Source organism: Festucalex cinctus, chromosome 8, assembly GCF_051991245.1.
Source record: "Festucalex cinctus isolate MCC-2025b chromosome 8, RoL_Fcin_1.0, whole genome shotgun sequence".
Lineage (NCBI taxonomy): Eukaryota > Metazoa > Chordata > Actinopteri > Syngnathiformes > Syngnathidae > Festucalex > Festucalex cinctus.
Window position 1 is genome coordinate 12,502,664 of NC_135418.1, and position 22,837 is coordinate 12,525,500.

At 38.9% G+C, this 22,837-nt stretch overlaps 1 protein-coding gene across 3 annotated transcripts; it reads left to right on the forward strand.

Moving 5' to 3' along the window:
- The first annotated feature begins 1,475 nt into the window (after positions 1–1,475).
- On the forward strand, positions 1,476–21,527 carry mapkapk3 (MAPK activated protein kinase 3). Of its 3 annotated transcripts, none has more exons than XM_077530239.1 (10): positions 1,476–2,140; positions 10,622–10,761; positions 14,839–14,903; positions 15,534–15,611; positions 15,699–15,825; positions 17,352–17,427; positions 17,510–17,634; positions 18,817–18,902; positions 18,995–19,075; positions 21,293–21,527. In XM_077530239.1, exons 1-10 carry the CDS (start codon positions 1,806–1,808, stop codon positions 21,443–21,445), a joined length of 1,266 nt encoding a protein of 421 aa, XP_077386365.1. In that variant the 5' UTR covers positions 1,476–1,805; the 3' UTR covers positions 21,446–21,527. The 3 variants fall into 3 exon arrangements, 2 of the variants coding, with proteins under 2 accessions (XP_077386365.1, XP_077386366.1); XM_077530240.1 differs by having other exon boundaries at positions 1,476–2,114; positions 15,532–15,611; XR_013284688.1 differs by lacking the exon at positions 21,293–21,527 and having other exon boundaries at positions 18,003–18,902; positions 18,995–19,066.
- Positions 21,528–22,837: the final 1,310 nt, after the last annotated feature.

A 22,837-nucleotide genomic window follows, 5' to 3' on the forward strand; every position in this document is an offset into this window, starting at 1 on the left:
TGAAATAAAACAGTCCGTGCAGTATAATAACCAATGCCCCCCCACCCCCGAAACATGCCTACCTTTCGCTTTAAATTTGCTTCGCTTCTCCGAGATCTTTCAGTGGCCGTAGTAAGACCTCGATTTGTGTCGGCTGTTGTGAGAGTGAAGGCTCCGTGTTGCTAGCAGTTGCGGCTCCTCCATCGGCTTGATTATTTCCCACGTCTGGTTCTTTAAAGATACTCGGTACTGCGTTGGGCTTTAGTATTAGGCGTGTGGCGTACCCCATCTCAAATTGTAACATATATTCGAAGTCCTCATGCCTGAAATGTTCGCTGCGCACACGCCTGCTTGTCCTTCGGGAGGTTGACAGCACTTAGCAAACAAACCATTGTCTACTCAAGTAGCTTTTTTTTTTTTTTTTTTTTTTTTTTTGGGGGGGGGGGGGGGGGTCTCGCGGGTTTTTCCTTGCCGACGCCTTGCAAAATTTTGCAATACAGTAAGGCATAACTGACGTTTGTGTCTTCCTCGTTGTTATGTCTGCGTGAACTACTGTTCCCCAAGCGAGTATACACACTAGTGACGTCACCATTTGGGGGCGTTGCAACACGGAAGTACTTCTATGTTGAAAAAAGTTAAATAAATCAATATAGGAGTGTATTCTTCAGCTCTTATGCATGTTTCATAGCTATACTAACTATTTACTGCCAATCAAGCCATACATGTAAAATTAAAGGAGCCTTCCTTTAATGAATTATCCCTCACAAAACCAGTTTATTAATGTATTAAAAATACGTAACGAAAACGTGATGTTTAACTCATTCACTGCCAGTCATTATAGAAAATTTTTACATTTCCAATACTCACGTGATATTACATTCAATAATTATATATAAACCGAATCTACCAAATAACAGAATAGACTCCCTACTTTTTGTCCCGTCCCGTTCTTTTATAATTGACAGCAGAAAAATGTAGGTTTGCCAAAATACAGCCATTTCTCCCATGGACTCTGAAACTGTGTTTATTTCCTATAAAATGGGGCAATGATGTCATCTACCGGTGGTTGGGCATCAGTAAAGTTGTTTCCAAGTTTGATATTTACAGTGGAGCATGCTCAGATTCGCCCCCATTTAGCACCGCTCTAAAAAATACAATTGACAAGTATACTTGTCAAAGGCAGTGAATGAGATTATTAAGGGGCTGGAACGCATAAAAGCATTATAACTAATTTCAGTGAAAAATGTGAAAATCGAGTTGTGAACTATTGCTCACTCCACGGAATAAATTAAAGTCGTAAGTCAAGGTACGACTTTATTTGCACTATACAGCCTTCTCATGCTATAATGATCAACTTGACTTGACTTGACAAGTCATTCTTTGTTCAGGCTTGAACTAAATGAGCATAGGCAGCATTTGACAAGCTCCTGCGCCTTTAAAGCAGCCGCTGGGGTCTCGTTGTGAAACGAGATCAGTCAGTGGAAGGAGGGAGCGAGGGATGGAGGGTGTTGCCTGTGGGTGCTTCCACTTCCACACGACGTGACACTGACCCATGTGAGCTCAAGCTGAGTCCTTGACAAGATTCTCTATCTGGACTCACTACTAGCACACCTGATGGAATGTTTGGAATCCTTTTGAGAGTAAACGAATGAGGAAGTCCTGAGAGAGTTTACTATTTTTGATATTTAAAAAATATATATAAAAAAGTCTTTTTCAGGGAATGAGTAGATAACGAAGTTCTTGGAGCGGTGTCCAAGACAACCGGGCGCATTTAGCGGACATCCGTGGTGTCATCGCGCGTTTTGGTGAATCACCCACGACCGAACATGCTGCAGGAAGGCAACGGGAAGAACCCGCCGCGAGCGCCGATCGCCGAAGCCGAGCTCGACTCGCCGTCGGATAACGCTAAACTACAACCGCCGCCGCCGCCGCCTCCTCCGGCAGCCGCCACCGCTGCCGCCGCCTCAGCCCCTGAGGACACGCTATTCCCCTTGCCCGGAAACACCAGACTGGACATCAAAAGACACGCAGTGACGGATGATTATAAAATCTCAAGCCAGGTTCTGGGTTTGGGTATCAATGGCAAAGTTCTGGAATGCTTCAACAAGAAGACTGGACAGAAGTGCGCCCTCAAGGTAACATTCAAGTGCGCCCTACAAAGGTCTGTGTCAGTAAATGTTACTTTTCAAAAGATTATTACGATTATTTTATTTTTTATTTTTTTACTTTGCTGCATGTGCATTTTCAACAATTCAGACGGGTTTTTTTTGTTTTGTTATTTTACCATGAAAACTCAACTATATCCTGATGTAATAATAGTGGCGTAATATTTTGACGCAAAAATCGTTGAATGTTAACTACATGAAAATTCATCATGTTTTGAAATTAATTATCTAAAAAAAATATTAGTATTCTTTAAAAGAATATGTTGTATGCACCTCCACAAGTCTATCTAAACGTGGCATTCTGATTAATGTGTTACTATAGAAATAAAGCAGAAATATCCACCCGTTTTTATCATCTCAAGGGGCGGCCATTTTCCCACTTGCTGTCGACTGAAAATGACATCACAGTTGCTTAGGTAATGACCACTCATGGTTCACCTGTTTCCTGGGTTTTGTCATGTGACGTTCGCACACTGAGCCATGATTGGTTATCCCCTGAGCCCTAAGCAACGGTGATGTCATTTTCACTCAACAGCAAGTGGCAAAATGGCCGCCCCCAAGAGATGGATAATGGATAGTTATTGCTGCTTTATATATTAGAAACACAATATTAATCACAATGCCATGTTTAGACTTAGAGGGGCACATGCAACATATTCTTGTAAAGAACATTTTTGGGTTGACTTACTGGTGAGGACAAAAAGTGTACAACATTGACCTTAAGTTGGACGTCAAGGATATCGTATAAATGCTCAAAAGGCTTCATATAGATGCATAATAAGTGTCAATCTCTTTTTTTCTCCTCTTGATACAGCTCATATCTTGCTCAGTCGTGCGTGTGCATATGAAGAGAGTGTAAACAGTCATATCTTTATATTCTTTATTATACTTTATTGACCCCACAGAGGAAATTGTGTTCACTTTCTGAGAGATGTGTCAACGTTGGGGTGGGGTGTCACACTATCAAATTTCATATGGTTTCCCACTCAGAAACAGCTATCATATGACAACTTCTGAGAACAAACACAATCGGTGTCCTGGGACGCTGGCCAACCTCTCGTGTTCAAATTTTCAATCGGTTCTCCTTGTTGGATGGAAATAATGGAAATCATTCGTTCCAGTGTCAAACTGTTGCAAGCGCAGGACGTTTATCTGTACGTGTCAGGCTTTTAATGTTTTTTTTTTTTTTTTTTTTTTTTTAAAGCAATCCAAGATGTATATATGAAAAATAACAATGGACACGTCAAAACATCTTCATTGGGTGCAAAACCATGGACCACCACAACTAGTAGTAGTGATGTATTAATTAACTGTAGTCATATTGTGTGTTAATATTACGAATATTAATTTCTGCACTGGTTTTTATACTGAGCTTTTCTTGATTTGCATTAAAATATACAACAAAAATAGTACAATTTCTATCCATAACGCCCCAGTGAATAAAGATAATTTCATTCAGTTACAAAAGCAAAAGTTACAATAGCATGAAGTGTGATTGCTTGCTCCGCTTCTGCTCTGTGCCAAGGGCAGCTTAGTACAGATTGTTTTGGTTTGGTTTGGTTTTGAATGTGATTCTGCAGCGACTCCAGGAATACAAGGCCGACGGCCACCCACATATCCTGAAAAACCTTGATTTTTGCTTTATCGTCGAGCTAATATGAAAACATACAGTGTTGTGAAAAAGTACAGTTGTGCCATAAGTTTATGTACCCTATGGTATGTAACAAAAAACTGATCTAAGTATGTAAACTTATGAGCACAACTGTATTTACCGTTACCCTCTCCTCAAATTCTTGCTTTTGTGCATAGTTCCCCCACTTGAATGTTTGACGCCACCAAACAAATGTAAATATCGGACAAAGATTTAAAAAAAAAAAAAAACCTAATGAAAGCTACTTGCACCCTAAGTTACTACTAGCTACTAGCTACTTGCTTTAATTCAACAACACAGGAGGGTTTTCAAGCATGAACATCCTTTTTAAGCTGACATCGCATTTCAGTCAGACTCAAGTCCATATATTGACAAGGCCAACTGCCTTCATGAAAAAAACAAACAAAAAACACACACACACATTTCGAACAGCGATGACAAAGAGATTACAATGTTCTACCTCAGGATTTTCGTCGCCAAAGCTAGCTAGTCATCTAGGTGCTGAAGCAGTTAAGCAGCCGCAGACCATCAAAACTACCGCCACCATGTTTAGCTGTTAGCATTAGCATGGTGTTCTTCTGAAATGCTGTGTGAAATGTAACGAGACACACCTTCTCAAAAGTTCAACTTTCGTATCATTAGTTTATACAATTCAGACCTTTTTGGCAAAAGTAAAAGTGTCGCTTTGGAACTCTGCCATGGCTGATTTTGTCACAGCTTTTTGAGATCTTTTGGCGAACTTCATTTTGCCATACTGGCTCAATTTAAGTGACTGGTTGAACAGGTTTGGATGTAATCAGGCTTAGATGTCAGTGAAAATGTGATTAGCCTAGAGTTGATTCATGATTTAGCAAAGGGGTAACTTTTTTACACAGTTAGCGTTTTTCTTCATTTAAAAAAAAGAAAGGTATTTTTTTTTGTATCCGTTGGTTATCTGTCTTGTCTGATAACTACTGTTAACTGCATTGCTTATTTTTTTCCTAAGAGTGGAATGGTTCAAATAATCCAGTTTGGTTAGGATCACTGTTTTGTGGTCATGGTGTTTGGTTTGGTTTAGTATGTGTTGACTGAAGAGAAAATAAGTTATGTATTGTATTGTCAGGCTAAAACTGAAAGAATGAAGCAATCTGACAATTGACATCATTGAATTTGAGCGTGAAAGTAGGTGAGATTTTGGCTTATTTGGCAAAGAAAGTTATCTTAAACAAATGCTGAAAACAAATCGTTATTCAAGTCACTAAAATGTAGTGGAATATTTTATGCATTCTGGGCATAATAAGTATAGTATAAAAGTAAAATGTCTCCTAAAGCTCTTTTGTTGTGTGCAGCTTTGGGGGAAAAAACACTTTGGGCACCCCTGAGTTAGACATGTCTTCATGTCCTTGCTGGGCTTTGGTTTCACATGTTCATGTATGTGTCACTGCTGCTGTGTGCTCGCTTAGAGTCACATTGCAGGAACGGGCTCATGTGCTCATGCAGCTGAGTTCCTGAAAGTTCGGCCCCTCTACATTGGAGAATGACACTTTTAGAGTGCACAACTTGGGCCTAGCATTTGAGATTCAGTATTTTACAGTAATCCGCAGAGATCCTACTTGACAGAGCAGGAATGTGGTACAAGAGGAGTTGCAGAGATAGAGTTACGTGAGAGACACTAAAATGAGAAAACATACAGCATATGATGATTATATTCTAAAGAAACAAATAGGATGTTGCTCACACAGTCACACATACCATACCATAAACTCAACTTCTAAAAAATAGAAGAATTGAATGAGTCTGCCTACAAAATGGAAAAAATCTCCACGTCTGTTCTAAATTAAATGCTACCATTACAGAATGCATAGATTTATACCATATTGGCAGAGAGATTAAAACCTGCTTCTTAATGACAGTCAATTGTGATTTTTTTTTAAAAATTATTCCATCCATCCATCCATTTTCTTGACCGCTTATTCCTCACAAGGGTCGCGGGGGCTGCTGGCGCCTATCTCAGCTGGCTCTGGGCAGTAGGCGGGGGACACCCTGGACTGGTTGCCAACCAATCTCAGGGCACACAGAGACGAACAACCATCCACACTCACACGCACACCTAGGGACAATTCGGAGCACCCAATTAACCTGCCATGCATGTCTTTGGAATGTGGGAGGAGACCGGAGTACCCGGAAAAGACCCACGCGGGCACGGGGAGAACATGCAAACTCCACCCAGGAAGGTCCGAGCCTGGACTCGAACCGGAGACCTCAGAACTGGGAAGCGGACGTGCTAACCACTCGACTACCGTGCCGCCCTTTTTTAATTATTATTTTATTTATTTATTTATTTTGTCAAAATGGTGTCCAGTAACCTTGCTCTCGCAAGATGAATTCTCGCGGTATTTGTAAGTTCACAAACTCCGGAGAATACATCCTGTACCGCTCCCGCAGATAACCGCCGTTCGTTCGGACCAATCACAGAGCAACATTGTTTTTGGGGGCGGGATATGCAACTGTGACAAAACCAGGCAGCCAGCGGCAACGCAGGGGCTAACAAACTAACCCAACATGGACGAATGGACGCTACAATTAATTCTATTCTCGCAGAATTACTCACCGTTTCTAGTTGAATGTTGAACAGTGAAGGGCGCTTCGTGCATTTCTCGCTGGTAAGATGTTCGTGCTTTTCCCATCTTCGAAAAGAATGAACTAGAAATTTTCACCCGTGGCCGTGATTGGTTAAAACAAACGTGTAGAATGTTGCATCGTCCAATCAGCTCAAATTATTGTACAGAATGTCCCGCCTTTTCCGGACCAAATTACTGTGGAGAGGTACCAGATGGATATGTAATATCCATAATAATAATAATAATAATAATAATAATAATAATAATAATATATTAGGTGGCCAGAGGGAACATTAAACAAAAATACAAATGCACCCTGATTTTCTGTGGATTTGACAATTTTAAAGTGAACACAGTCTCTCAACGATTAATCGATTATCAAACTAGTTGTCCATTAATTAATTAATTGTTGGACCTCAACAATTGAGCCAGAGGAGGGCATAAGAATGAAGACATGATTCACGAACAATCAAACTCACACAGTTGAACAAATTTGTCGTTAATTCCTACGTCTCTCCCTACCAGGGACAAACTGAGAACAAGACCATGAAATTCCCGTTGGCCATCCCTACAACCCTCCACACTGAGTTTAACATTCAATAAAAGCAAACAGTTGTCGAATCACAGTATGTCCTCTTGTCACTTGTATGTTTGTCCTGGCTGTAAAATGTCTAATTAAAATCCTCTGTTGCCCAGCACACCATAGACTTTTTATATTACCTCATTCTCAGGCTACACAATTTTGTTAATAATTGAGGTAAATAAAAAGCCAGAGGACCCGATAAGGAGTTTTTAATGTGGAAGGGGATGAGTGGAATTCACCATCGCATGAGCTTTTTAATTACATAGTCCTCTGGGTGCTAAACATAATGGATGGGTATAGCTTTAATCCACTTTGTAACATAGCTGGATGGAAGCCATTCATTCAATTTAATTCACTTACAGTCATCAGGATTCTATTTACCAGGATTTGTCTGACTGCAAGAAGTCAGGCCTGATGAGCTCCACAACTTTTAATAATATTAGAAGCAAATGTCCTTGGCTGTTAATTGGCAGTGGGTGCAATAAGCCATAACTGATCAATAAGTGTGGAGTGGTTTGAAATTTTGCCCCAGTTACTCAAAACAGTCAACAACTGGGAATGTAGGTGACGTAAGTCAGATTGAAAACCTTTAAGATAACAATCTCAGGTATTCATTCCAATATATTACACCTAAAAATAACTATGAAATGCACTCATCGCAACAAACGTGTTAAGCTAAGCTAACGCTGCTAATTGCTTCAGGTCATCACATTTATTGGCCACATGGTTAGTATAGTAGTATTAGCGTGTAGCTCGGGTATCATGCAATTACCATACGCACATGCTAGCATATTAGCATTAGCGTGTACGCAATGAATTAGTCAAACTGAATCTTACCAGTGGTAGCTGCAATTTGTTTGAAGAGTCAATTCGACTTGGGTTTTATTTTAGTTTCTTGGGTCTTATGTTGTTTATTAGCTCTTTTCCTGGTTTGCCACTTCCTCTTCATTATATCTCCTCCTGAGTGGTCTACGTCCTGTCATTTCAAAATCAGACCTCATATGTTTTAGCTGGCCACCGTTGCCAGGGCTTGACAGCGCAAGATTTCTGTCAATTGTGTGGAATTGATTAACCGTGTCTTGAAGCACCTGAGCAAAATGAAATGCACTACATGACTGTAACCAGCAGAGGCGCTCTACATAACACTGAAAAACAAAAGACAACGTTTTTAAGTATGTTCCAAACAAGAAAGAAAATGAAGTCAAAAAGTTAAGAAAACATTTAAGAGTTTATCCTAAATTTCCCCCTTTGTCAATCAAGGCAATGCAGTCAATTGCACAGGTGTTTTAGTTGTTTGTTTGTATGTTTTACTGCTGGAACGCAATTGGGAAAGCATGTGTTAAAGTTGACTTCAATATCATTTCAATCGGGGCCATGCTCATGTCCTGATGTTTAGCCTAGGCTAGGCACGTGCAATTCTAAAAACAACAATGGTGCACCACGTATACGCTAATGAAACGTATTTACATACATATACATTTGACAGTTTTTCAGTCTTTTTTTTTTTTTTTTTTTTTACGAACCACGTGAAAGGGGAACATCTTGCCCGTGTTGTCGTCATAATGGGATGATGTGAAACTGCACAGAAAATCATTTTTAATTTGGTGTTGTGTAAACATACTCTCACCTTTACATTGTGTGTTCAAAATGAGGGCCAGCATGAGAGACAGTTCCAAAATTCATCAAAGAACTCCTCACAAGAATTTATCCTCAGGCAGTTTACTCTTATAGCCGCCACTGCAGTTGAAATAGTTAATCAGTCTCCATTGACCCTCATAAAAGCTTAAATTATTGTTTAGAGACAGCTCCAGCTGGATGTCTGAGTGTCATGGGACTAGTATGGGTTTTTTGTTTGTTTTATACACTCAGCCTTCAGCAATTAAGGTTTTTGCCACATTCCTATGCTGATTATAAGTACAAACACAAGTATAGTAATATTTAAATTTTCGTGTTGATTTTAACTACACATATTTTATAATAATCACATCGACATTTGTTCTATAAACCACAATTGCGGCTCATATTCTGTAGATCAGTGGTTCTCAACCTTTCACACCTAAAAAAAACAAAAAAAAAACACTCAACATTAATGTGTTTATCAAAATGAGACAGCAATTTCATGTTTAAAAAAAACACATTTGTAATATTATTCTAAATGACATCAAGGCAGCATTACAGTTTGAACAATAATGTTTTCTTTTATTTCCTGGTATTTACAGCTAGATTTGTTAAACGACTCAGGACAGAGCACCATATCATACGATACCTTTTGTTTGATGACTTGAACACTTTCATTTTTCAAGTGAGCAGAAGTATTGGGTCATGTGACTTGATGGGTGTTTTTAGTTGCAGTGCTCGGGTGTTGCCTTTTACATTGATTGCTTAAGCATTAGATAGTGCTTGTTTTTGGCTTTGGATTTCACCTGTGAAAACTAGTTGTATCAACCCACTTTTTATAATGTTCTGGCAAGACAGACAATTCTATGCTTACAACCGGTCTGTGTGGAAAAAGTTGCACAATGCAGGACTCTGGCCTCGAACCCAATCAAATTGCTTTGGGATGAACTTGTCACCAGACTTATTACAGAACGGATATGTATAAGCAATAATAATATCTCTAGGCTTATAATAATAATGCATGGTTTTGTTTTCTATGATGAGGTGAGCGGTATAGAACCACTGTGTGAATGTGGCTTCTAGAGAGACAAAATTGATTCAGCAGAAGTGTGAGGAGGCTGTTAATTAGTTTAGAACAGAATAAGTGGAAAGTCTGTGTACGCACTATACAGTCACCGTAATGCCTCACTATCTCTCTACCATTCTTGCCATTTTTAATCCATTCTCTTTTATGACTACAATGCAGAGCAGGAAATGAGGCTTGTAAAGCAATAAATGAGCTCGCAACAGCAAAATTGCTCATTTTAGTCACGTTTAGCAGTGGAGGCTATACTAAGGAGAGTCACACACATTTGCAGAGAAGTCACCGGAAACCCCCAACTTCTACTTTCAACTGTCCGTTGTGTGCTGGGACTTCCAGCCATCACTTCCTCATTCACAGTCCACACACTCTCATTGAGGAGCTGTTACTGACATTCTTCAGTACGGCTGTAAAGTTCCCCCGAAAATGTCCTCCGTGACTTTGAAACTTGAATCAACAAGCAGGCTGTTTATCTTGATAATCAGTGTTTGTGTGTGCGTGGGTGTGTGTGTGTATGTGTGTGTCTCTCTCACATGTCCATGAGTCAGTCTTTCCCAGTCTGTGACCAGAGCAGCCTTCTTGTGAACATCAGATCAGTCCATGGCTGTCATATCCAAAAATACACACTGACTGACTGGACATGTATGCAAAGTCAGCATACACCTGCTGTGTGTGAGCATGTGTGTATGTACGCCATGCAATATTTGTGTGTGCGTGGGTGTTTGTTCATGTGTGTATATAGGCTATATACGTAATTATTCCGTTTGCTCATATTATACTGAGCAGCCAGATATCCTGTGTCACATTTGTTGTTCTACAGTTATCGTCAATTGTACTCATTTTCTCTTAATCCTTTCAGTTTAGTGTCCAGTTTGTCCAGAAAATTTCATTGAATTCTTAATTGTACCCCATTTTGAGTTGTCTTTTCCCTCTTGTGTCATCCAGATCCTCTATGACAGCCCAAAAGCGAGGCGGGAGGTGGAGCTTCATTGGAGGGTGTCTGGCGGGCCGCATATTGTGCGAATCCTCAGCCTGTATGAGAACATGCATCATGGGAAGAAGTGCCTGCTCATCATCATGGAGTGGTACTAGCTAGTTAGCTAGCTAATGCTATCAATAAGTCGAACTAAAAATGATTTCAACCTCATTAAAAATTTTATTTAGTTGCATTGTTGCAGTAGTTTGTAATGAACCAGCACAATTCTGAAATATTTTTCTTTAAATAATTATTTTAAAAATGAATAAAATGTACAATGGGTGTTTCATTAAAGAAATACTTCACTTATTTTAGCTCATTATAGCAATAAAAAGTTCATATTTTGTCTATAATTAAATTGAGACTCATTATTTTTCAGGTACAATTAATACTTTAAATACTTTGTTGTCGACCTGAAAATGACATCACGTGTTCAGTGCTCAGGTAACGACCAATCATAGCGCACCTGTTTTTTTCGGTTTGGTCATGTGACATTCACAAGCTGAGCTGTGATTGATTACCTGAGCCCTGAGAACATTTTGATGCAAAATGTGTTTTTAAAGGTACTAATTGTACATAAAAAATTATGAAAATATCAAATTTATTCTAGACAAAATATGAATGTTTGACTGCCAAAAATGACTAAATAAGTAAAGTATCCCTTTAACTTGAATATTGGAACGTACCCGCCTAATGTTTATGTAATTAGTAAAGTCTGAATCTTCGATACATATTGAAGGAATCTAAAAATGAACATGAAGATTTAGAAACCACACTAAATTTATTATTAAATATTTTCATCATCATAAATCACCAATTTATCATTCGTTGTATTTTTCTTATTCTGTAAGTATTCAGTAAAAAAACACCTTATTAAGTATGAGGGAAATTATTGATGATTATATTTTGGTAGCAATCTATGTACATTGTTAACAATCCATCCATCCATCCATTTTCTTGACCGCTTATTCCTCACAAGGGTCGCGGGGAGTGCTGGAGCCTATCTCAACTGGCTTTGGGCAGTAGGCGGGGTACACCCTGGACTGGTTGCCAGCCAATCGCAGGGCACATTTTGTTAACAACAATATTAAAATGTAACGAAACAGCTGTGTCAAAAATAACTCAAATTGGGTCAAAATGGAATGGACCCAATTTTTTGGGGGGATAACCAATTGAGTTGTGTCAAAAGTGATTTGAACCAACCTTTTGAGCTATTTAACCCAAAAAGTTGGGTCAAATTAAATTAATAACCCACAAAGCGACCCATTTTGGGTTTTTTGGGGGGGTTATTTATTTGACCCAACTTTTTGGGTTAATTGACTAAACAATTAATACAAAAAGTTGGGTGAAATGAATAACCCCCCCAAAAAAAACAAAATGGGTCGCTTTGTGGGTTATTAATTTAATTTGACCCAACTTTTTGGGTTAAATAGCTCAAAAGGTTGGTTCAAATCACTTTTGACACAACTCAATTGGTTATACAATTAATCCAAAAAGTTGGGTGAAATTAATAACCCACAAACAACCTAAGAAAAAAAAAAAAAAAAAAAAAAGGGTTTCTTTGTGTGTTATTAATATAATTTGACCCAACTTTTTAGGTTAAATAAATCAAAAAGTTGGGTCAGCTCATTTTTGATCCAATTCAATTGGATTACTCAACCTAAAAATTTAGGGTGAAATTAAAGGCCCAGTCTGCCGGTTTCACCCAGGAAAATGCACTTTTTAAATACAGGATTTAAACAAACAAACTACGTCTCAATTTACATATCTGGGCTTCTCTTAATGGCAGTTTTGTTCCATCCTTGAATGGTAATTTTCATGTGAAAGCCCCATTACACTGTTGGGTTAAGATAGTTTTTATACATGCATTACGAAATGTATTATGCCATTTTGTGTTTGTTTTGTAAATAGCGGGCCGTTTCTGTGGAAAGACAGTGTTTACACCCCTCCAGCCAATCGCAGAGCGGGGGTGGTGTGTCGCAAACGGGGCCGGGCGAATGTGTCGGCTGCATGACGTCACTCCCGCGGCAATTTGAAAGCATGCACAGATTTTTTTTTTTTTCACTTACTCATTCACACATGTAAGCTTCTGTGAATGAGTGAGTGAAAAAAAACAAAAACAATCCGTGTGTGCTTTCAAATTGCCGCGGGAGTGACGTCACGCAGCCGACACATTCGCTCGGCCCCGTTTGTGACACGCCACCCCCCGTTCTGCGATTGGCTGGAGGACTGTAAACACTGCCTTTCCACAGAAATGTCCCGCTGTTTACAAAACAAAGACAAAATGGCAAAATACAGGCTGGGGAGGTGGGGGTTTAGGACAAAATCACCACCAGACATTAAGAGAAGCCCAGATATGTAAATTGAGAAGTAGTTTGTTTGTTTAAATCCTGTATTTAAAAAGTGCATTTTCCTGAGTGAAACCAGCAGACTGGGCCTTTAATAACCCAACAAATTGATTTGGTGGTTATTAATTTAAATTGGCCCAATTTTATGTTAAATAAATTACCCATTTATAATAACCTTTTTTATTATTCATTTAAATAACTTTGAAAAGTTGGGATGGTCCTTTCTTGCCCCAATTTGGGTTATTTTTGACTCAATTTGAACAACATTCAAGAAGAAATCCTCACTTCACTTTCTTGGCATGGGGGTGTTCTGCATGCTCTTGGTTGTCATGTATTATTTTTGCATTAAGCTTTTTTAAGTGGTTTGGAAATACACACTCTGTTATGTGGTTTCCTCCAAATACTGCTGCTGTCAGCAGTTGTACTTGAGAATGATAAGATGGTAGGTAACATGTTGTGTTTGAGAATATACAGTCACTAATCGCTAATGAAAACACATAACTGATTAACTGTGTAAGGGAAATGTGTTGTGTGCTAATTGTGGTCTTTACTTGCAAATAACCTCACACAAAAAAATGTGACCGACCTGAAACAGATCGCTTCACATTATTTGATACAGGGGCAGTCATTTATTTATTGACTAAATGTACTGGCACAGCAACAGTGTTTGTGAACTACTGTTTGTAGTAACCATTTGTGTGTGTGTGCCAACATCAGTGATCTCATTCTGCTGTAATCTGTATAAGCAGAGGTCAGCGGAGGACGACATTTAGTTCTGTCAGTCGAACACAAAAGCGCATTTATTATTCTCTCTTCCTCTCTGTGTTCACTAACCACATAGGGTACACATCCTCATCGGAAAACTCATCACAAAACATCTTTTTATTTTCATTTTTCACTACCGCTCTTAATCCAGTGGAAACTAAAGGTCAGGCTTTGCAATTTGGAGTTCAACCAAATTTTTCTGACAACATATTTCAACTGTTTTTTTTGTTTTGTTTTGTTTTTGAAACATGGCACACCATGTTATGTAGTTAAAATGTTGTCTACTGTAAATGAAGGCCTTATGCCGGTGACAGTTTAAAGCTGGAACAAAATAATTGACTTTGTTAATTTTGTATGGAAAAATTTCTTCTTGACCACTTACTCCTCACAAAGGTCGCGGGGGGTGCTGGCGCCTATCTCAGCTGGCTATGGGCAGTAGGCGGGGGACACCCTGGACCGGTTGCCAACCAATCGCAGGGCACACAGAGACAAACAACCATCCACACTCACACGCACACCTCGGGACAATTCAGAGCATCCAAATAACCTGCCATGCATGTCTTTGGAATGTGGGAGGAGACCGGAGTACCCGGAGAAGACCCACGCGGGCACGGGGAGAACATGCAAACTCCACCCAGGAAGGCCGGAGCCTGGACTCGAACCGGAGTCCTCAGAACTGGGAGGCAGACGTGCTTATGGAAAAATGATTGTTGTCAAATTAGAACAACTTGAAAATGAAGCAGTGTCACAGGATAGATTGACTGTTCAAGTATGGAAGTGTTGCATAGTGACACGAGTATCCCAATGTCTGCACTTAACCACAATGACTTCAATGTCTCAAAATTCAGTTAGCATTTGTCCATTTTTGTTTTCTTGTTTGTTTGTTTTTTCATTTAGAAACACATGGTGCCAATTTAACGAAGCGCCAGGCTTCCTGTTCTGTCTCCCTTTAGTTAGTTACCGTATTATAGTTTTCATGTTTCTTAGACGGGTTGTGACTGTGAAGACAAATTCCTTTTATGTTCATACATATTTGGCCACTAAATCTGATTCTGATTTGTTTGCACCCACAGTATGGAAGGAGGAGAGCTGTTCAGCCGCATCCAGGCTCGAGGAGACCAGGCTTTCACAGAGAAAGGTGAGAACGGATCGTTTTTTATTCGATCCAGGAAAGCTGCAGTGTAGACATAAGTCACTGCACTCACACTGTCGCCACAACATCTTCTTTTCAAATGTTTAAATACTACTGTAGCCACTACATGAGTGGTTAGCAAGTGTGTATCAAAGTTCTGAGGTTAGGCGTCACTGTAAGGCATCAAACAGGATGTTTTCAGAGGGAAGTGGCCACTGAGCCTCCAGTGTCACCCGCTATCATGAGCTGCTTGCAACAGAGACTGGAGGTGTCATAGAAAACCTCAGAAGCTCCTTGGAAATGTATTATTGATTCATGGTTCAAACAGCTGTTGTAAATATTGCCAGTCAGCGCCTTTGTGAGGAAGAGCAAGTGCATTCAAAAGTTAAGAGGTCAAATTGAATTCTCCTGTAAAGGTTATAAAGCATGTTACGTTCATGCTAAAATGTTGTATTTGTGACTGGAACAATCAGTTGACGTCCACCTCAAACAGATGTCTGCAATTGAGTAACTAAACACCCATGACCATTTGAGGATATTCGGTGAAGACAGAATGGATTTTGTCCTACACTGTGACGTTTCATTGGATTGACTTCTGGTTTGAGACGATGTCTTTTAATCTCTTTCATCCCAGAGGCATCTGAGATTATGAGAGACATCGGCACAGCCATTGAGTTCCTGCATAGTCTTAACATCGCTCACAGAGATATCAAGGTGAGCTCAACAATTTCACAATCAGGTTTAGCTTTCAAAAAAACAAAACTGTAATTAATTTGGGTGAATTTATGTACTCCCCGATAGCCTGAGAATCTACTGTACACCTCAAAGCACAGGAATGGAGTCCTTAAACTAACAGACTTTGGTTTCGCGAAGGAGACCACTCAACACAATCCTCTACAGACCCCCTGCTACACGCCATACTATGTGGGTTAGTTGTACTTTATTTTATTTCATGTAGCATAAGACAGACTGACTCAGGAAGGGCACAATGGGCTAGTGCATCGGTCTGCAACCTGGGGCTCTGGAACAGCATGTGGCTCTTTAGTCTCTCTCCTGTGGCGCCCTGTGGATTACTAAAAAAGATTTAGTAGAATTTTTTTTTTTAGATATTTTTTATTTTAAATATTTTTTAAATCATTTCATAATTTGGAATAAAAAAAATTATAATTAAATATTCAAAAATGTCAGTCCACAGAAAAAGAGAAACAAAAGGTAGATTAAAGTTTTTAAAATGACCTAAAAATATCAAAGAAATGACCATAAAATGTCCAATAAAGAGGAGGAAATGCAGAAAATTACCATAAAATGTCCATACAATTGCAAAAATGTCAGAGAATTGAATCAAAAAGACAGAAAATAAAATGTTCAAAAAGTAACTATAAAATTTCCAAAAACAAAAGAAGAAATCCTGAAAATTACCACAAAATTACCCCAAAACGTAAACAATAAGTAGCCTAATACATTCAAAAAGTAACAATAAAAGGTGAAAAACAAAATAAATCCCAAAAATGTCCACAAACTATACACAAAATTGCCAAAAATGTCGGAAATTGAAAGAAAAAAAAGTCAGGGAAAAAAATGTAATAAAAAAAAAAAAGAAAAAAAAATAGCCATAAAACGCCCAACAAAGGAAGAAGAGGGGCAGAAGATATCATAATTGCCAAAAATATCAGAGAATTGAATCAAAATGACAGAAAACAAAATGTTCAAAAAAGTAACTATAAAATTTCCAAAAACAAAAGAAGAAACCCTGAAAATTACCACAAAATTAACAACCACCCCCCCAAAAAATGAGTCAGAAAATTTATTTAAGTAAAGGCAGGAAAGAAAATGTTCAAAAAGTAACCATAAAAGGTGCAAGAACAAAAGAAATCCCCAAATTTTCCATCAACTGTACACAAAATTGCTAAAAACGTCAGAAAATTGAAAGAAAAAAAAAGTCAGGAAAAAAATGTAAAAAAATAAATAAATAATAACAATAATAAATAGCCATAAAACGTCCAACAAAGGAAGAAGAGGGGCAGAAAATATCATAATTGCCAAAAATGTCAGAAATTTGATAGAAAGGAAGAAAAGGTTCAAAATTAGAAGAAGAAGTCCAAAGATGAAAGGTAGAAGAAAATGAATGTCTACGTATTGGAAAATGCTATCATATTTTTGTGTTGTAGTGCAGCTCAAATTAGCTCTTGGGCCCTCAATTAACACTAACACATTGTTTCCTTTACCACAATCTTCAAATCTTCTGCGGCTTCAGACAGATTTTTACTGATTAATTTGGCCTAAAATGGCTCTTTTGACAGGAAAGCTTGCTGACCCCGAGGCTAGTGTATGTGTGAAGACTGAAAGGCAGGATTAGAATCAATAATAGTGATATCAATTGACTTTTAAATTGACATCACACTTACATTTGTTTTTGTTTTTCAATCTGTGTGGTCGTGTGGGGCCATGGAACAGCACCAGAGGTTTTGGGTCCGGAGAAATATGACAAGTCATGTGATATGTGGTCTCTGGGCGTCATCATGTATATCCTGTGAGTATCTCGTGTTTGTCACTCAACTAACCTTGAAGAAAAAAAAAATGTGAGGATTATCCTCTCTGTCATTCTTCCCCAGATTGTGCGGCTTCCCTCCGTTTTATTCCAACACGGGTCAAGCCATTTCACCGGGGATGAAGCGGCGTATTAGGATGGGTCAATATGAATTTCCTAACCCAGAGTGGGCAGATGTTTCACATGAAGGTGAGTTCATGAACCATTCATAAATCTTCTAGTGGGCTGCACCCCTTTGCTGCATGTATTTTCATTCTTAATTTGAACGAGGGGCATTCAAACTACGGGCCGGGAGCCATTTGCAGCCTGAAACAAAAAAATAATTTTTACATTTTCTGCAACACTATAATAATAATAATAATAATAATAATAATAATAACAATAATAATAATATGGAAAGACAAATGAAAAAAAGCTTACTTCAGGTTGCCCTTGTTTTGGTTCTAAATATCATCACCCTCCAAAAATAATGGCTTAAGTCATTTTTATTTTCAGAAAATGTGAACATTTTTAACCAAATACTAATTACTCTGCATGTATTAATAATTTCCTTTCAGTTGTACAGATCTGCTCAGAACAGGGGCGCGTCCATCTGGTGGGATGCAGGGGCCATTGTTCACACCAAGTCCTCAAAACTCCTGAATAATTTGCCTTGTAAACCTTTAACAAAAATCTGTGAAATAGTAGTTCTTCCAAAATAACTATAAAATAAAATCTATACTTGCGTCATAGATTGGTTTTATTATCCATCCATCCATCCATCCATCTTCTACCGCTTATCTGAGGTCGGGTCGCCAAACCGGACCCCCTCAATGTCTCAGCTGCGCCTAGAAATTCTGTCCATAAAATTTATGAACAGAATCGGTCACAAATGGCAACCTTGGCGGAGTCCAACCCGCACTGGAATCGAATCCGACTTACTGCCGGCAATGCAGACTGGACTCTGGCAACAGTCGTACAGGGACTGAACAGCCCGTATCAGGGGGTTCGGTACCCCGTACTCCCGAAGCACCCCCCACAGGACTCCCCGAGGGACACGGTCGAACGCCTTCTCCAAATCCACAAAACACATGTGGACTGATTGAGCGAACTCCCACGCACCCTCGAGGATCCTGTTGAGGGTGTAGAACTGGTCCACTGTTCCACAGCCAGGACGAAAACCACATTGCTCCTCCTGAATCCGAGATTCGACTTCCTGACGGACCCTCCTCTCCAGCACCCCCGATAGACCTTACCAGGGAGGCTGAGGAGTGTGATCCCTTGATCCTCGATTTCCAGCTACAGAAGCTGGTTTTATTATGATTAATAAATTCAAGTTTTGCTGGAGTCATAGCACATATCTCATATTGCAATATCTGTTTACTCTGACAGGCAAAAATCTGATTCACCAGCTGTTGAAGACGGACCCCAATGAGAGAATGACCATCAGTCAGTTTATGAAACACCCCTGGATCAGCGTAGGTTTTTGACTATATAGACATGTGACGCAACTGGTACTATTTCCTGCTCACGTTACGTTTACACATGTGCATGTGTTTGTGCTCTGCAGCAAGCCATGGTGGTCCCCTCCACTCCACTCCACACCAGCCGAGTTCTGACTGAGGACAGAGAAATGTGGGAAGACGTGAAGGTCTGAAGCACAACAACACTGAACTCCTCTGGTCGTTGTGGGGCATTACAATCAAAATCGTTTGATCCACGAATCAAAATCAAAAGACTTGATGTTGTCAAAAAAGATCAAATTCTACAGTATTTACAAAAGCTTCAAGAATCAAATTCTAAAAATAAACCACAATAAATTTGAACATGATCCACATAAACATAACGAAACAAGGACTGTGTAAGCAAGATATACAGCGTATTATAATGAAACTATGTGAACCACAATTTACAGAACAATTTAACATTCTGTCTGTGCAATACATATGATCATTTTCATCCAGCATTAATTTCTCAATGTTCCGACTTGGTTCTTGTAGCATCTCTTGTGATCCCGATTGTGTACACTAGGGGGAGCAATGACTGAAGCCTTCCCGACTACAAGTACAGTAAATACTAGGGGTGTTAAAAAAAAAAAATCGATTCGGCGATATATCGCGATACTACATCGCGCGATTCTCGAATCGATTTTTTAAAAAAATCGATTTTTTTTTTTTTTTTTTTTTTTTTTTTTTTAAGAGCTCAGAATTGTTCATTCAGTAGTCTTACCGATTCAACGTCTTATCATCATTGCCTTTTTATGTGTGTGTGTGTGTGTGTGTGTGTGTGTGTGTGTGTGTGTGTGTGTGTGTGTGTGTGTGTGTGTGTGTGTGTGTGTGTGTGAATCGATTTTTAAACTTCCATTTTTAATGGAAAAATATTCAACAAAACGTCTGACTTCGGGTTAGGATTCACACCTTGAGCATGGAAGAATGTTATATGAACGGAACATTAAGCCTTAATAATTTATTTTAATGCTGTTCAAACATGAAACAGATTACAACCTCTATAAGACTGAAATTTCAGATAAATAAATAATACATTTTCATATCAATCTTACACTCTACAAGCTTACTGATTAGTATTTTCTAAATTTGAATGAAAAAAATCGCAACAATCGACTTATAAATTCGTATCGGGATTAATCGGTATCGAATCGAATCGTGACCTGTGAATCGTGATACGAATCGAATCGTCAGGTACTAGGCAATTCACACCCCTAGTAAATACACACTGATTTGTCACTTTAGCTTTACTTCTCCAGCACCATAACGTTAGGAAATTGCCTATCGGGTATTTTGAATGGGTGCAATTGTGCATGAGTAAGTCATAATCCATAAATACATAACATAGCAACAATCCTTCCCCAACAACTCGAGTCTGACGTAACAGGAGCATAAGCACAATTGTCTTCAATGATAGACACACAATAGCGTATCGTTCTGCAACGGTGCTATGCAAGTTGCATACATGTTTCCTTCCTCAAACACTTCTCCAAAAAACACTCAGGCTAAACTCTTTCTTCATCCTGCATTCAAGCATGAATGATGACAGACCAGTAGAGTTCAGACTGTATAAATGAAATAATTGAATTTAGAAGGTTGTTTTGGCACTTTTTAGTGTTTCACTTTTAAGGTCTGTGACTTAATTGTCTTTGATAATAACCTGTTATAATCTCACTGGTGTATGAATGGGTGTGTGAATGGGTGAATGTGAAGCTTTGTAAAGCTCTATATAAGTGCAGTCCATTTACTGGTACCTTTTTTTGTTTGTGTCTGCTACTTTCCCACAGTGCTGAATCTCTTATGTTCAAAGTAGTAGCTTTTATGTGTACTTCTGTTATTACTGCTGCACATACATTGACAAATTCTCAAGACTAAAACAAAACTGGAAAATGCAAGAAAAAGTGGCGCATTAACATGGAAATCTGCCAGAATTTGCTTACCATATCCTAACTTCCTATACTGTCAGTTACATTTACAACATAACAAGCCATAGTGTGTTGCCTTGTAGTGCATATACCTTCCTGTGAGGAAATAATCGGACCAAAATATGACAAGAAGTTAGTGGAAGACGTGCATTTACTCACAAGCTGTTGTCAATATGAGCCTTAAGCTGCATTTGTGATTTGTTTTGTATTCAAACTTAAGGCGAATCTAGGTCAGACGAACAGCCACCAAATGATCAACAGCAGTTGACAAACAGCTATTTTTAATATTTTTAAACTTCAGGAAAGTAAAACTAAAATAACTGTACAAGAAGCTAGGCGAAGTGTTAGCTTTTCACTTTCAAATCCCTTCTTGTCCTTTCATTTGTGAAATGAGAGTGCACCAATGAGTAAACAGAGTCTGTGTCTGATGTGTGACAGGAGGAGATGAACAGCGCCTTGGCGACCATGCGTGTCGACTACGACCAGGTGAAGATCAAGGACCTGGACACGTCCAACAACCCCCTCCTCAAGAGACGAAAAAGAGCTGCTGCAGGCGCGAAGGGCGCAGCCACAGTCTGCCAAAGTCAGTGAGGATGGCGCCTCATTCTCACAATGAAGGGCAAAGACTTCCTTGGCAATGTTTCTAATTAATAAATGAAGAGATTTGGATGAAGAGACACAGCAGGACATAAATAGGCCTGACTGTAACTTTTTCTGCCAATATATTTTTAAAAGATTTTTATGACGTTTTTAGATCCTGTCCCTTAAGCAAGAATGACTACTGTATGTTTTCAATTTGAGGTCTCATTTTCAACCATGCAATAATCAGTGAGCATTACTCACATGATTCACAGGTGAACCGTCAAAGTCTAAAGACCCTGTGGGTAGTCCTTGGCGCCATCTAGTGGTGAAAGAATAGCATTAGAAGCACGCAGGAACATGCACGCTACGGTGGCTCAGAGAAACCACATTTCGCAAGCCTACCACCAATTGTTATATTTCGCGAGCAAACGAGCATCTCGGTGAGCGTCGGCGACTTAGCAGCCAGTGTGAAGCCGGGTGAGCGACGCTGAAAAACAGAGAGAGCCAGAATTAGCCGGAGCAGCTAACAAGAGTAGCTAGCGGGAGTTAGTCGGCGCCAGGCCCTAATCGTGGGATTTAATGACGAGCACCTGCAGGCCCCAGCTGTGGAAGGTGAGCTGCGGTCGACCCATTGGGTCCGACACTCGATGCAAGCACCGTCCGGGCTAACTACACTGCGCAGTTGTCCTTTGGGCATCTGTTGCAGTAAGACGGCGGCGAAACATGGCAGCTCTAGTAAGGTGAGACTACAGCCATGTAATATAAGTGATTACCAGACCTACGATTACATATATATATATATATATATATATATATATATATATATATATATATATATATATATATATATATATATATATATATATATATATATATATATATATATATATATATATATATATATATATATGTTAGAGCTGTCAAACGATTACATTTTTTAATCAGATTAAACTCATCTTAGAATTTTGATTAATCACGATTAATCACTGACTTAAAAAGGCTTTTTTTCCCCCAACATATTTTACCCACTAAATTTGAAGCGCACCTGTTATGTGTTAATTTTTTCGACATTTAATGTTACGAGGACTTATTCAAAAATTTATATCCACTGCACACGCTCATCCTGCTTTTTCTAATCAATTAATTATTTGCATAATTTAAAATGGAAATAAATGACCTACGGCATATGTAAACATTTATTAAATGCGTGACTTTAATGCATGTAGTTATGTTTATTGCTCAAACTCCAACAGCTACCTATAACGTAACCATCCGCTGTCAGCTAAAAAGGATCATCTGCGGTTAAAATTAATAGTGTGATTAATCTGTGGTAATACAATGATTAATGAGAATTTTTTGTGATTAATTAATTAGTTAACGCTTTAACTTTGACAGCACTAA